Source organism: Aedes aegypti, chromosome 3 (genome assembly GCF_002204515.2).
Source record: "Aedes aegypti strain LVP_AGWG chromosome 3, AaegL5.0 Primary Assembly, whole genome shotgun sequence".
Taxonomy (NCBI): domain Eukaryota; kingdom Metazoa; phylum Arthropoda; class Insecta; order Diptera; family Culicidae; genus Aedes; species Aedes aegypti.
This window is the reverse complement of record NC_035109.1, coordinates 376,987,217-377,002,248: the sequence shown is the minus strand read 5'-3', so window position 1 is coordinate 377,002,248 and position 15,032 is coordinate 376,987,217. Positions and strand designations below refer to the sequence as shown.

General features: G+C 38.9%; 2 protein-coding genes across 9 annotated transcripts in view; one reads left to right on the top strand and one right to left on the bottom strand.

The window, feature by feature from the left end:
• LOC5567490 (macoilin-2) overlaps nucleotides 1-6,953 on the bottom strand; it is a 68,844-nt gene extending 61,891 nt beyond the window's left edge. For 3 of the 8 annotated variants that reach the window (XM_021852455.1, XM_021852453.1, XM_021852450.1), the window contains exon 1: nucleotides 6,402-6,953. The gene's annotated coding sequence lies outside the window, so the exon portion shown is untranslated. Of the gene's footprint in view, nucleotides 1-6,355 lie in introns of all 8 variants that reach the window. The other 5 variants (XM_021852454.1, XM_021852456.1, XM_021852457.1 and 2 more) reach the window with 5 other exon arrangements.
• A 5,996-nt stretch (nucleotides 6,954-12,949) lies between these two features.
• LOC5567491 (probable elongation factor 1-beta) lies at nucleotides 12,950-14,463 on the top strand. The gene is made up of 2 exons (XM_001657449.2): nucleotides 12,950-13,159; nucleotides 13,716-14,463. The coding sequence occupies exons 1-2, from the start codon at nucleotides 13,080-13,082 to the stop codon at nucleotides 14,308-14,310; spliced, it is 675 nt and encodes a 224-aa protein (XP_001657499.1). The 5' UTR covers nucleotides 12,950-13,079; the 3' UTR covers nucleotides 14,311-14,463.
• Nucleotides 14,464-15,032: the final 569 nt, after the last annotated feature.

Genomic DNA, 15,032 nt, shown 5'->3' with positions numbered 1-15,032 from the left:
GAAGCTATATACTACAGCAGATATAAACGTACAACGCAGGATGATAAATTTGTATTTGCATTCCAGTACTAACGTGTTTGGAACATTTTTCAAAATTTGTTCGTAGTAATTCATTGAGATTTTAAATATACAAAACTACAGAATACATCAGCTTTCAAACTGATAATCAAAAGATTAGAATATTTTGTTTGTAATTTATTGTTCTGATTACGTTACGTTACGCCTGTTAGTCATACTGTATACAGTGCCGTAGCGTGCGGTTGGCCACAGTGGCGCGGGAAGCGGGTAGGACAGGTAGGACATGTACTACGCACAAAAAAGCCTGGGTAGGACAGTCAAAGCATTGTCCTACCCACGATTCTACAAAAACAAGATCAGCAAAAAACTTGAAAAATAAATTAAACTGTTTATCATCTGTTCAATATACATACAAACTCGATCAACGACTTGTTCTCATGGAGAATGGAAGACACGATAAGAGTTTTCATGGTTTCTCATGCCTAGTGAAGCGTGACATGGTTTGTGCATGACTCCCGAAAAATCCAGGCTCGTGTGAAAAACGATTCAAAATACCTATACTGCAAGGCTTGGGAAACTAACTGTAAGAATTGCTACAAGAAACTTCTTTAATCGTAAGGAAAACCAATGGAGCAATCTTCTATGGTATTTCTGAATGTGTCTATGAATGGTTTCTTAAAAATATCAACGATCAGCCCTGTATATGTTCAGTGAGCATTGCTGAATATAACTCATGAAAAGTTTTTAAAACATCAACAGAGAATGATCAGAAGCTTTTTTTTTTATTTATTAGTGAGGCTTTCAGCCACAGGCTGGTTCGCTTTCAAGATCAGAAAATTCTTGACTATTCTTTGAAAGTTGCTATAATCTAAGACCAGTCGCATCGTGTTATACAAAGCACGAGTGTGGTGGTGCCAGTGATTTCTGAACGTGCGGTTACTTTTGACATAATCTATCAAAACATTGACGATTTTTAGTCTACAAGTTCTTGGCTGATTCCGAATTGCCATAGAAATTTCTCGAAGTAGTTGTTAGATAGTTCTCAAAAAATGATATTTTCGGGTCTTTATTTTAATGCAAGCCTCTTAAAATTCTCTACTTTAATGGATGTTTTCTAAAGTCTCTGTTTTAACCAAAATGGTCTCTAAGGTTTATTTTTTAATATTTTGCTTGCATTGAATCCTAATGCAAAATTGTACAGCCTCCAGAGAAAGCTTTAGAGACTATAACTCAAACTTTCAGAAATCAATAGTGATTTTATTTAGATTATTTTCAGGTATTATTATGTTTGTTTTTCCTAAACTATCCTAGAATTTCCTACAGACATTTTTTCACTAACCCCTCAACCGAATTCTCCACTTGTTTTTGTAGGAGATCTTCTTAAGATTTGCACAGAATTTCTCACGAGGAATTACACAAAGGTTCCAGAATTTTTGAAAAAATAGCCTAAGGGATTTCTCAAGAAACACTGCAAAAATTCCTCCGCTTGTTCATGTGAATTCCTTCAAGAGTTCATCTACGTTTCCTCCCAGGAAACCAGAAATTCATTGAGGGGTTCTTCGAACAAATTTATTTTTTCTATGAAATTATCTAGCATTTCATCTAAGTATCCTCCAGCATTCAATCCAAATATTACCCCCACAGTTTTCCAAATATTGCTTAAAATGTTCCGCAAAACATTCCCATGCAACTTTAAAAAGACTATTTAAGTTTTCAAACCAGTTAATACTGCAACAATATTCTGAATAATTCCTCCAATCATTCCTGCATAATTTCTTTCTAAATTATGTCCAATGTTTCTCGAGAAGTTTTTCTTTAGAAAACCCTGCGAAATACTATCCCGAGATTGAATTGGTTGTATTTTCGATTATCTCAACAAATCTATATTTAGCTGGGGCCCAGATAGCCGTAGCAGTAAACGCGCAGCTATTCAGCAAGACCAAGCTGAGGGTCGTGGGTTCGAATCCCACCGGTCAAGGATCTTTTCGGGTTGGAAATTTTCTCGACTTCCCAGGGCATAGAGTATCTTCGTACCTGCCACACGATATACGCATGCAAAAATGGTCATTGGCATAGTAAGCTCTCAGTTAATAACTGTGGAAGTGCTCAGTATAACACTAAGCTGAGAAGCAGGCTGTGTCCCAGTGGGGACGTAACGCCAGAAAGAAGAAGAAGAAGAAGCAAATCTATATAAATAAAAATGGAATGGTGTTTGTATGTCACAAAATGGCTTACGAACGGGTCAACGGATTTGAATGATTCTTTCTCAGTTTTGTTCGTCAGGGGTTCCGACGTGTTCGTGTGTATAAAAATCCCAGGATATTCACCGGGAAAGTTGAAAAACGAGCGCGAACGAAACTGTCATTTTATATGGGACGATCAAAAGCGTTTTTCAACAGCCTACTTGATGGCAAGACGAAGTTTGCCGGGACCACTAGTTATCTATAAATCTTCTTAAACTTCTTCGAAGGATCTGTAGTTCTTTGATAATTCATCCTTAATTACTTTAAATAGTAGTATTTGATCCGTTGAATCTGTTGCATGTTCCTTTATGGACGAGCGACGGAATCCGGATCCATTGTATCCGGTTCGCGTTGCGCGGAAGAAAAAACGAAGTATGCCGGTGAAAAACAAAAAAAACTGAGCACCAGTACTTACACATTGATGATGCTACTGATTCCGAGTAGTGTCTGTTGGTTCCCTGTGTTAGTACAGCTGTTCTTGCAATAACGGAGTAGCAACTGCGGGCTGTCAATCATGCTCATACTCATGCTCAATTCATCCTTAATTACTTTAAAACTTACACAGGTTTTATCAAAGGCTACTTTAGGATTTTCTTCAGAAATACTTCACGGATTTATTTTTCAGAAATAAATTCTTAGCATTTCCTGGAGTTATTTTAAATTTTATATAAATCATGATTTACAATTTCATAGGAAATCCCTACTAGAACTTCCTGGAGGTATTTCTGGAGAAATTATAAATTGAATTTTAGAAAATGTTCTGACCAGGAGGGTGTCCCAGAAAAAATCCAGGATGAATTACTGGATAAAATCTTGGAGAAAAAATGACTTTCCTTAAAAATATCTCAAAGAATTTTTGGAGGAGTTTTTATGATTTTCGAAATAATCTTTGGAGAAATTCCATTTTTATGGTACTTTTTGGGAAAATAAAGGCTGATTTTATGAGGTATCCTAAGCAAAATTTTTGGAGAAATTCCTTGGAAAATAAAAGCTAAATGTACACCTTAAAAAATCCGAAGTAATATCTAAACATACTTGCAATAATTTCTGATGAAAAATTAACATTTACAGTAATACGGGCAGTAATTTCACGAGGAATTCTCAAAAAAGTCTTAGATCTTAGAGAACTATCTGCTCTGATGATATAAAGAATCAAACCCATTCCAATTGGGTTTCATTTTGTTTCCTAGCTTCTTGTTTGTACTGTTTTTTTTATTCCTTTTAGGCCTCTTTTTACATGCAACAGGTCGTTAATATCTTATTTTAAAGTACTCAGTCGCTACCAGCCCTGTAAAGACAAAAAGCTTGCTTAGTCTTGTGGCACTCTTTGAGTCCCTTAAATATAGTAGCTTTCAATATCCAGTTTAGGAATCCATAGGGTTAAATAATATTTGCCAACGTTTGTCCTACCCATGGTTTCGAACGTGGACGCGCCTCTGGTTGGCCAGGTTGGCACCCGCCAAGGGCGCCAGCCTGAAAGGGGCGCCAAAATGCGCGAATCGTTTGGAAAATTTTTGGAGATGCGTATTGAATTAGGACTGCTTATTAGTAACAATTTCAAAAGAATTATTGGACATAATAAAGTAAAATATAAAACAATTGCTGAAAACATAACAAAATATGCAATAAGCATTTCAAAAGATATTGTTCATTTCTTGCATTTTTTTATGTTTGATGTTCAAATAAATACACATACAAGTTAGTTAATGAGAAGAATCAAAGATTTTTATTGTTCATAAATCTAAATGTATGCTGAAAATTAGACTGTACGTTTCGATCACTCGATTTAATTATTAAAATTACAAGAATTACTTTCCCAGCTACGACTCTTTGAGAAGTTGTCAGGCAAAATTGAAATTCTACTAAGCCTTGATAAAGGTTGTACATAATGACTAAAGTCGTAGAACACAACACAGAATCCCAGACTGGATCCAAAAATAAATTTTCATAGAATACTGAACATGAATATAACATTATCAAGGACAGGATTCTGAGCAGAGCTCTTGCTTTATCTTGATCGGCCTTTCACATAATTCTAAGTGTGTGTGTGTTTTTTTATATAACTTTGAAAAATTTTAAACTTTCATAAACCTAGCCGAAAATTCTCAGAGCAGACATAATTTAAGAATCTGCAATACATTTTTAATAGCCTCAAGAACGTTCTACACTATTTGAAACTAGTGAAGAAAGCTTTCAATTTTAAGGGTAATTGTTATTCCTTAGAAATTAATTAAAAAATCTTTAATATATTTCAAGTTTCCGTTGATTGATGAAAAAATTGTGATTTCCACATTGCTGCGTTGCAATAAAACTTTTAGAGAATATCTTAACTAAATCTACGCTAATTATTTATTAAGAAAAAAAAGGCATACTCTCTTAAATTCTTTCCAGTCCTTCAGAGCAAAAAGTATCAAAGCATTGCTTGAAAATAAATGGTTCACAAATATTTGTTAAAAATTTGCAAATTGTGATTGAAACGTCTAGTAGGTTCTGTAGACTTGTTTCCAGCCAAATGAACTGTAAATGTGTTCAAAAATTTTCAAATTATCTTTCAGCTAACATTCAAAAATACTCAGGAAATGTTCATAAAACAAATTAAAGAATACAGGTCGGGCTCGATTATACGGAGACTAGATTATCCGAAGACTAGATTATCCGTCGACTCGATTATCCGGGATTCGATTATCCAGAATGTTAGATTCGATTATCCGGAGTATATATTTTTGATGTTCTTATTTTTCAGTTTTTTGTATTAATTTGAAATAATTTAGTATTGCAATCTACAATCTGAATGGTTTAGCAGTGTTGGACGTAGGTAACTTAAGGGGAGTTTAAAAAGTTTTTTTTTGTGTATGCTGGTAAAAAAAATCCTTCTCAAGATTCCCAATGTTCCTAGAAATAATTTCTGGCTACGCCATTGCATCATAAAAAAATATCAACAAAAACAGATAATATTTAAGTTCTTCTGTCGCAGATTTTAATTTTTCTTTTCCGGAGTGAAAAAATAAATCGACACTCCGGATAATCGAGTCCGACGTATATATATATTTTCTTGCATTTGTTTAGACAATAATTTAATGTGTTCTGACCTGACGAAAATATTTCAATTATATGAGACACTTTTGAATATTTTCATAAAAAATCTTTCAAAGATAATTTTTGATAAGCTTTGATTAAGGGGCGCCAAAATGGAGGTTCGCCAAGGGCGCCATGATACCACGCTACGGCTCTGACTGTATATCAGGTCACTGAGCAAATATTTTCTTTTATTCTATTTCCAGAAAAAAAGGAATTTTTAAATTTGCCGGTTTACAGTATTAAACAATACATTTGGAACTTTTTCGTTTTTCTGTACAAAATGATCAACTTTGGTAGGCTAGATCTATAAATAGATCGATTTGATTCTATTTTGTACGGCACGTCATATACCTATTCAAAACATCGATTTTTGACTAATTTTTCCAATCACGAGTTCACAATGTGACTAAACTGTAATTTTTGACAAACAATTAAAAACGAATTTTATCTAAAAGTAGGGAAACCCTACCCAAAAATTGTATTTTGCAAACCTGTTCGAAATCTACAACTTTGCTGTATACTAGAATTTTATTAGTCAACGGTACCATGTCGAAGTACATTTGGTATGCCTACCACCTTTCGTCAGGTCAAGGAAATTGTTCAACAGATTTATGTTAAAGTATTAGCTAAATGAGATGAGCTAAATTGATAGAAAGAATATGATCAATCTTGATTCATGAGACGATATTTTAAACTAAATCAATATGCTGACACCACTCGGGCTCCTTTCACATGTTACGCTGGCTTTTCCTCGCGGTCGTTCGTCGCCACTTTCCACACACTCCGGGGGATCTTCTGGGACTTGAGATGCGAGTGACAAATCAAGACTTGGAAAATTTTGTTTCTTTTCCGCCGTGAAAACCCTTTCTCGCTGTCAAAATAATTTTCCACACACACGATTTTCATTCCGGCCTGGCTTTTCGTTTTGTGGCTCCGTGGAAAGTTTTTCGAGAGCTCCGCACAAAACCAATATAATTCTATTTCCCCTTCTCTTCCCACCCTTAAAAACCACCCACAGCACAAAATCGCAGCAGCTTTCACGAGAAAAGCAAAAAATCGAACCTTTTCCACGGCACCTTTTTCCGCGGAGGACAACTTCCTGGCTTCTGCCCACTCTGTTCCGTCGGCCACCAAACTAAAATGTCCACCGATGATTGCCTCGTCCCGGAAAAGCTCTCCGGTTGCGCATCGACCGGATAATCACCGTGTGGATTCCGCAGTTTCCGAATCGCGACGAGATTCGACCGAGATTTTTCACACTGCCACTTTTTTTTTTCTTCCCGACGTTTTCGTCGGTCGTTTTTTGGTCACTACTTTTCACTTTTTCGGGAGATCTGTTTCCTTTACCCGGAGATGGGAACCTAGCTTTTCACCACCTGAAGGGGACAATCGTCCGTCGAAAATCGGATTTTTTGTCCTTCCTTTTTGGCGATAAGAGTTCCGCGATGGTTCTCGCGTTTTGTCGTTTTCGTCTTATTTTCACTCTGCGTGCGATACGATGGCTGATGGCCTCTGAACTGTTTCGTTTTCGCTTGCTGCTTGCTCTTCTCTTGTTGCTTTCTTGCTCCTTCCTTCGTTCGCGGCGAAAAATGCTTGGAAGCTGCGTGAAATTCGATGTTTTCGCGATGGCGATTGCGTCAAAGTGAGAATGAGAGCAACAAAAGAAACGGCGAAATTTGTTTGATGGAAAAACGAAATGCGTTGACAGTTGCGCAAGGGGGGGTTAGGAAACTAAACAGATGCCGGGGTGACTTGAAAAGGAACTCGCCGAAATGCATAAGCACTCTCAGAAATAAGGTTTCATTCATTTATTTCATAAAGCTAAGTGTGCTGTTTCGCTCAAGAAAAGTAAAATTTTTTGCCGAAGAAATGGTTAAGAAATTTTCTACAGGGAGCTCCATTTGAAATGACATTTCTTTTCAACTGCGTACTGCGATCAAAGAAAAATGCTTTTCTTGACCATTTCTTGCAAGAAATTTTCTACGCATCGAGATAGGCGACTACTTTTCTGTTGAGGTGCATACTTCGCTTAACGCTGAAATTGGCCATTTTGGACACCCACCCACCTCCGTGTAACGCTTTTTGTATGCATATTATTCAATTTTTATATGGGCCGTAACATCGTTAGAACACCCACCCACCCCCTCTAGCGTTATGAAATTTGTGAATGGGCCCTAAAATGAGAATCGCATTACTTCCGTTTATGCGTTAACACATTTTGTCTATCTGACTGAGATCGAAGCGTGCCGTGCTTCAATCGGAAGCGAAAATGTTCTTACTGCCGTCAAATTAAAAAAAAAAAAAACAATATTAGAATACAATGGATCATTGAATTTTTGTCGGTACTCACCGCATCAAAACAAAGGCACCACTGTCTTCTTCTTCTTTCTGGGACAGAGCCTGCTTCTCAGCTTAGTGTTCTTATGAGCACTTCCACAGTTATTAACTGAGAGTTTACTATGCCAATGACCATTTTTGCATGCGTATGTCGTGTGGCAGGTACGAAGATACTCTATGCCCGGGGAAGTCGTGGGATTCGAACCCACGACCCTCAGCTTGGTCTTGCTGAATAGCTGCGCGTTTACCGCTCCGGCTATCTGGGCCCCAAGGCACCACTGTATATGGGATTTTACATTGTAACAGCATTGCTGTTCTGTCAAACACACAAGGCTACGGTGGCGCTATCTAAGCTTTCCATAGAGGCCGTTTTGGTTATTTTAATGATCCATTCCGTGATACATTACTAAAGGACCAATGTACAAATGAGAGGCTCTTTTTGTTTACTTTCTCTTTGATCAATAACTGAGCCACATTAATCTCTTCTGTTGCGTTTTTTGTATGAAACGCTAGTCAAGGAAATTGCTTTTCAACCTGTAGTGAAAACTTCCCAAAAGTATTCCACTGTTAAGCCTGATTCGCTGCTGACAAGTAATTTCTCGGCCTATCTTGATGCATGGGAAATTCCTGCAAGGAATCGATCAAGAAAGCGCTTTTTTCTGATCGCAGTACGCAGTTGAAAAGAAATGTCAGTTCAAACGGGAGTCGCTGAAGAAAATTTCTGCAAGGAATCGGCGAGAAATTTCCTTAGCGATTCCTGTTCAGCAGCAAATCAGGCTTTATAATCGAAAGAGAACGAGAGAGGAGAGAATCTCTTATTTGTACATAGGTCCTTTAGTAATGTTTCGCGATAATTGTTATGTTCAAAAAGTGATATCGGAAAAATTGAAGAATGGAAAAGTGATTTAATTGACTCGTGTGCTAGGTACTGTGAATCAAATGGTTTTTGGCTGCCCAATGCCCAACTAACATTTAGGGATCGTTCAAATATTACGTAACGCAACAGGGGGAGGGAGGGGGTCTAGCATAGTGTTACGGTCCATACAAAATTTTAAAATTTTCCATACAAAAGCTGTTATGTGGGGGAGGGAGGGGGTCTAAAATTGGCAAATTTTGCGTTACGTAATATTTGAATGAACCCTTAGTGCAAATGTAAACATTCTCTAAGCCCTCTTTATACGGCTTCATGCTGAGTAAAGGCGCTGGACATACGAACGAAAGCTTCTATGCGATCCTTTCACCAACAAATCTGGCGAATCTACTCAGCTATTTTTAGGCTGAGTTGGCAGCTCTTATTCATACCGATCATTGCTCTAACCGATTTGTGCCGAAGTGCGCGACCGTATCGATATGTCAGATTTGTCTGGTTGCACTGTAATAACTGGCAACTCTGTTTGATCTATGGCAGATTGTTTTTGTTTATTTTCAAAATCACCGATTGAACGAATTCGACTGAACAGCATAAAATCTAAGGTTTTTTATTGACTTAGGCCGCTATTTAGATTTCTGGTAAGTTTTAAGTAAAAATCTGCCTTTGCCTTCAATAACACATTAATATAATTTTGCAGTCCAGTGGCAAAGAAATCGCGCAGATTATGATCGTAGATTTGAATGCCAAGCATTGCACTAAGGATCCGATGGATGATAGTGTGTTTGCAAAATAGTTTCCGAATTGTAGTGGGTGGCCGTGATTGTGGAAATGCGGGCTTTGAAGTCCATCTAAAGTGTGTTCGTTGTACTGCTAGAAGTGTTAGGATCAGACAATGGTGAGTCTTTCGGATTATCCACCGGCAGAGAAACTGAAATGACTCAAACTCCTCTTCCGCATATAACCAGTACATTCTCAACAAATCAAGGACAACACGTACACCCTGATCAGCGGAGCGAACTGCTTCCGGCGATTGAATGGAACGCACATAATCGGGTGCAGTTTCAAACTAAGCGGATCCGTGGGCGTTCTGAGTCGGACATTGATTTTGTGGTGCGAAAGCATCCTGCTCCTCCTTACGGTCCGAATCTGATGCCGCACCTGTTCACGCGAGAATACACCAACTGCGCAACCAAAGTGGTCTTCAATATTCCACTGTAGATCTGGTCAATAAAACAATGTTACGGAGTTGGTGCAGTTTAGTCAGGAATAGCGCTGTTCGAATCAATGAAGCAGATTTTTCGGAGAGGAAGAAGATACGTGTGATGTGGAGCGACCGGAAGACAGTTGGACCAGGTCCGTCCCACTCGGGCTCAGATTGGGTACCACTTCTAGTACTGCATTTGGTCCCTCGGTAGTGCAAAAGGTACCCAAGTTTGACAGATCGCAGTACACTTTGAACGGCATTCTAGATTACGTTATGAGTCATAAAATTTTCGGCAACTACAAAGGACATGGGGGTCTTTAATTTGTCTTTGGTTGGACTCCTTGGGGGACGAAACTGTTGGAGCTGCTAGAGGATTTCCCCTTTCCGATCTACTACGTGGCTGATCCGGATGAGATGGACAAGCTGTACGACTGCTTTGACCTCAGAATCTCCGATCGTAGATTTGGATGCCCACCAGAGCGCTAAGGATTCTAAAGATCTGACGAAACAGTGGAGTTTCACGAAAGGAAAAGCTGCTGCTCAAAAATGGCGATTCATCTGAATCCCCATATGGTACGGGCCCATTCACAAATTTCATAACGCTGAAGGGGTGGGTCCTTCTGATGTTACAGATCATACAAAACCTCTAGACTATTTATACAAATAGCATTACGAGAGGGTGGATGAGGGTCAAAAAGGACCATTTTTTGCGTGATAAAGTTTATGAATAAACCCTAGATGAGAAGTTCTTGTGGAAATTCTGGACGATGTAGAGAACTAATCTGGCACGGTCATTATTGTGAGTTGCGACCACACTAACTAATCAACAATGCACTGAAGGACGACTCTTCGAGAACGTAATATTTAGGTATTGCCGGCCTCTAGGAGTGGTGGAGAGGGAATAAAATGTATTGTAATAAAATGTATATTTTTATTATTACTGTTTTAATCATTTTTGAGATGAGACGTGACAATGGAACGCCGCTGATGATGCTCCTCAGTGGAAGCTTCAGTACACGGCGTGGGACCTGGAGCGGGTCAATGCAGACTCGTATTATTGATGTCAATTTAAGCACTTTCTTCATCATTAGACTGCTCCATAGCTTCCTCCTCTTCTTATTCAGCTGCCTTATCTCGGCCAGCATCTCATCCAAGGGGGGGGGTCTTGTATCGACCGAGTACTGGATTTCATGCGAGTACCATTTGATCATCTTTTCCAGGTTTACTCCCAGCATTCCTTGGTGGAGATTTTGAAACTTCTCTTCAGAAGTGGGTCACAATGAAATCCGGCAAGATTTTGGGATGGACGAATAAATTCTCTGAGACTTGAAGCACCGTTTTGACCCTCGGTGATCACGATAATCTTTCGGGTTTCATCGTGGATGCGATTGTTTGCCTGTATAGCAGAGACACATTCGTTAGATTGACCCTCTTCGAATGGTGGTACCAAAGACAAATTAAAGACCTTCATGTCCCTTGCAAATGCCCAAAATTTTATGGCTCATAAGGTAATCTAGAATGCCGTGAAAAGTGTACTGCGATGTGTCAAACTTGGGTACCTTTTACACTACCGAGGGACCAAATGCAGTACTAGAAGTGGTACCTAATCTGAGCCCGAGTGCGACGGACCTGGTGGTACAGAAGGGTCTTCTGAGCCGTATAAATTCTTAATTTTATACTTACCAGACAAATTTGGGATAACAACAATCTGATTGAATCGCACGACCATTTTATGTAGTTAGCAAAAACAAAGTTTCAGCTGTCAAATCCAATTCATTGTCAATTAGAAGGGTGCCCAGATGTGCCGAATACTGTGCCGGGCACAGTGAGCCGAGTTTCCCACCCGCTCTCTGGTAGGGACTAGGCGATCTGACATTTGGTTTGGGTTATTTGACAGCAAATCGATAAGATCGATCAAAAACTTATCGATTAGCTGTCAAACGACCCAACCAAAATATCAGATCGCTTGATCCCTACCAGAAAGCGAGCTTGATTGTGGCGGCCATTAGCGCTCGTAAAAAGCTGGATAGCAACCCATTTTGGAAAGCTGTGCCAATCAGTGTGCCGAAATGTGCCATAGCTGTGCAAGGCACACTGCGTAGAAAGACCACCCCCTTGACTTCAACATAAAGCTAAGTAGAAATCCTTTATAAGAGAGATTCGCGGAAGCTGACATTTCTGTCAAAGTGTGAGCCAATCGAGCAACGAGAGCTGTCAAAGTGTGAGCCAAACGAACATGCGTTATGTTTGTTTTGAACTTTTCTTGAGGAGTAATGTAATCCGCTTAAAATTATTTCGGTAAAAGTAATTTTGCATGAAGCAAAAAAATGAAATGTTTTACTTTTTTGTCAATGCGATTTTTAGTTTTTGATTTTTTTGGCTGTTTATTAGTTTTTATATGTAGCTCAAAGATCTATAACGAAACAAAATACACTTTATAGCAATGAGGAAGTCATGTCCGTGTTACAATATTATTCTCGACGCCGAGCAAAATCAGCACTGCTGGTCTGTTGCCAAATCATTCCATTTTACTTCCGCTTATCTCTCTATAAAGGATCACTAAAGCTAAGTATGCTGTTCCGCTCAAGAAGAGTAAAATTTTCTGCCCAAGAAATGCTCAAGAAATTTCCTACAGCGAGCTCCATTTGAATTGACATTTCTTTTCAACGGCGTACCACGATCAAAGAAAAATGCCTTTCTTGAGCATTTTTTCCAAGAAATATCCCACACATCGAGATAGGCGATTACTTTTCTGTTGAAGTACATACTTTGCTTAAAAGCATAAAAGTAATCGTCTATCTCGATGCGTGGGAAATTTCTTGCAAGAAATGCTCAAGAAAAGCATTTTCCTTTGATCGCAGTATGCAGTTGAAAACAAATGTCAGTTCAAATGGCGCTCACTTTCCACATTTCTTTCGTAGAAATGTTTACATTTCGTGAGTCTACTCCCCCTCCTCCTAGAGCGTTACGCAATTTGTGGATGGCGCCTTTTAAAAATAATCATTTCATAGATCAAAATATCAGATCGAGAAAATTTCGGCGAGTTTAACCATTACCAGATCCTTACAAGTTTTGGACTCCCGTCCCCCTAATTTGTAGGAGTTTAAAAACATCGTACCTATCGTTTTACCATCACTCCGGCGATGTATTGCGTCCCTCACTGCCGGAGTTCTCACCACTGATCGTTTTGTTCACTGCTGAAAATCTCGTTCTTCTGCGTCTCGCCAAGCTGCCTTTCTCTTCGTGAATCTGCTACTGCTGGTTGAACATCGTGCTTCTGCCAAGATCGGACGTTTTCTCGTTTAAATCCACGCAAAACCAACTAAAAATGGCCTTCGGAGACGTCAAGACCCCCAAGGGACTGCAGGAACTTAACAACTTCCTGGCCGATCACAGCTACATCGAGGGGTAAGTTGAAATTCTACCGGTTTCGGATTTCGGTTCGGACTTTCAGGTTAGATTCGGTGACACGTAAACCGGAGATACAGTGACTCTATTTCATATTGGTACAGGGCAGTGTATTCACATAAAGATGATTGAAAAGTTTATTGTAATTGTAATATTGTTGTTAACATCACCTAAAATTATTGGTAACAACAATTATTCAAGTCAAATTACCAATTTTAGTTTGTAGAAAGGTTTACGTATTATTTCCATTTCATACGTAAACCTTGCTACAAACTAAAATGGTAATTTTTTTTCCAAACTGTGATAACTGCCATGATGGCCTTTAATAGTTCAATAGTTAATTGAAAAATACGTGAACCTTTATTATTGAGAAAGTATTTAAAAGTTATCGCATAACTTATAATCTCGCCATAAAAGCCCTTGGTAACAAAGTGTATTTTGATAGTTTTTACATGTTTCTATCAACTTGTGAAAACAGTTTCCCTAATGAGTCACTGTAAGAATTCTGTTCAAAGCTTGAAAACAAGATTGTAATTGCTATTGTTTGTCCTTGCAGATACGTTCCATCGAAGGCCGACCTTTCGGTGTTCGATGCCCTGGGCAAGGCTCCAGCCGGAGACTACGTCCATGTTCAGCGCTGGTACCGTCACATCGCCTCGTTCAGCAGCCAGGAACGTGCTGCTTGGGGAGGACAGGCCCTGCCTCAGGTGGCCGGTGGCAAGCCAACAGTTGCTGCCCTAGCCAAGCCTGCCGCCGATGAAGATGACGATGACGTCGATCTGTTCGGATCGGAAGATGAGGAGGAGAGCGCCGAGGCCGCCAAGCTGAAGGAGGAACGTTTGGCCGCCTACAACGCTAAGAAATCGAAGAAACCCGCCCTGATTGCCAAGAGTTCCATCATCCTGGATGTCAAGCCATGGGATGATGAAACCGATATGAATGAGATGCAGAAGAATGTCCGCAGCATCGAGATGGACGGTCTGCTGTGGGGTGCCGCCAAACTGGTCCCGGTCGGTTACGGAATCAACAAGCTGCAGATCTGCTGTGTCATTGAGGACGATAAGGTTTCCGTCGATGAGCTGCAGGAGAAGATCCAGGACTTCGAGGACTTTGTCCAGTCGGTCGACATTGCTGCCTTCAACAAAATCTAAGCGGGATGAGATGGCACTTAGTTGTTTGACTTATAACATTCTAACTTTGAGTCCGTTCTATTAAAGTTCCCTTCGATAATACATAATGATTATTTTAAATTTAATGCTCTTCTAAACGAAATCCAATAAAAACAAAAACGTTTAAGTAACATACTTCCATAATGAAAACAAATTTTTATTTTTCTTATATAAGCAATAGCCCTGATGCTTCGAGAATTTCTTACAATGTCATATCGCTTTAGGGTCAGGTTCTCAAGGCTTTGATTATACGGGAAGCTGAATAAACTTGTTACCGCATTATTTTCTCAAAACCTCATCACTATCTTTAACTCTCTAATACCCAAATTTTTATTTTCGATCTAAATATCATTTTTGGCTATCTAAAATCGATCTAAACACGTTTTTGACAATCATTTAATTTTATTCGCAAATTATGAATGTTGGTTTTTGATTTTTCCAATTTTTATTTTTGAGCGTCCCTATCCTTTTTCATCTTTTCTTGAAGCTTCTTCGGGGTATCGATTTTTCGACAATAAAAAAAATGTGGGTTTTTGCAGTATTTTTAAAAATATTAAATTTTCCTGGCGATAATTTTAGATACTTCGCTTTCGTTAGTACACTCTCCCTCCCCCATAACAGTTTTTGTATGGAACATTTTTATTTTTTGTATGGACCGTACCATTATGGAAGACCCCTCCCCCCTGTAATTTTACGTAATATTT

Coding starts and splice junctions, on each gene's coding strand:
- LOC5567491 (XM_001657449.2), top strand. CDS start 13,080: ATGGCCTTCGGAGACGTCAAGACCCCCAAGGGACTGCAGGAACTTAAC. Junction 13,160..13,715: donor GATCACAGCTACATCGAGGG/GTAAGTTGAAAT, acceptor TTGTCCTTGCAG/ATACGTTCCATCGAAGGCCG.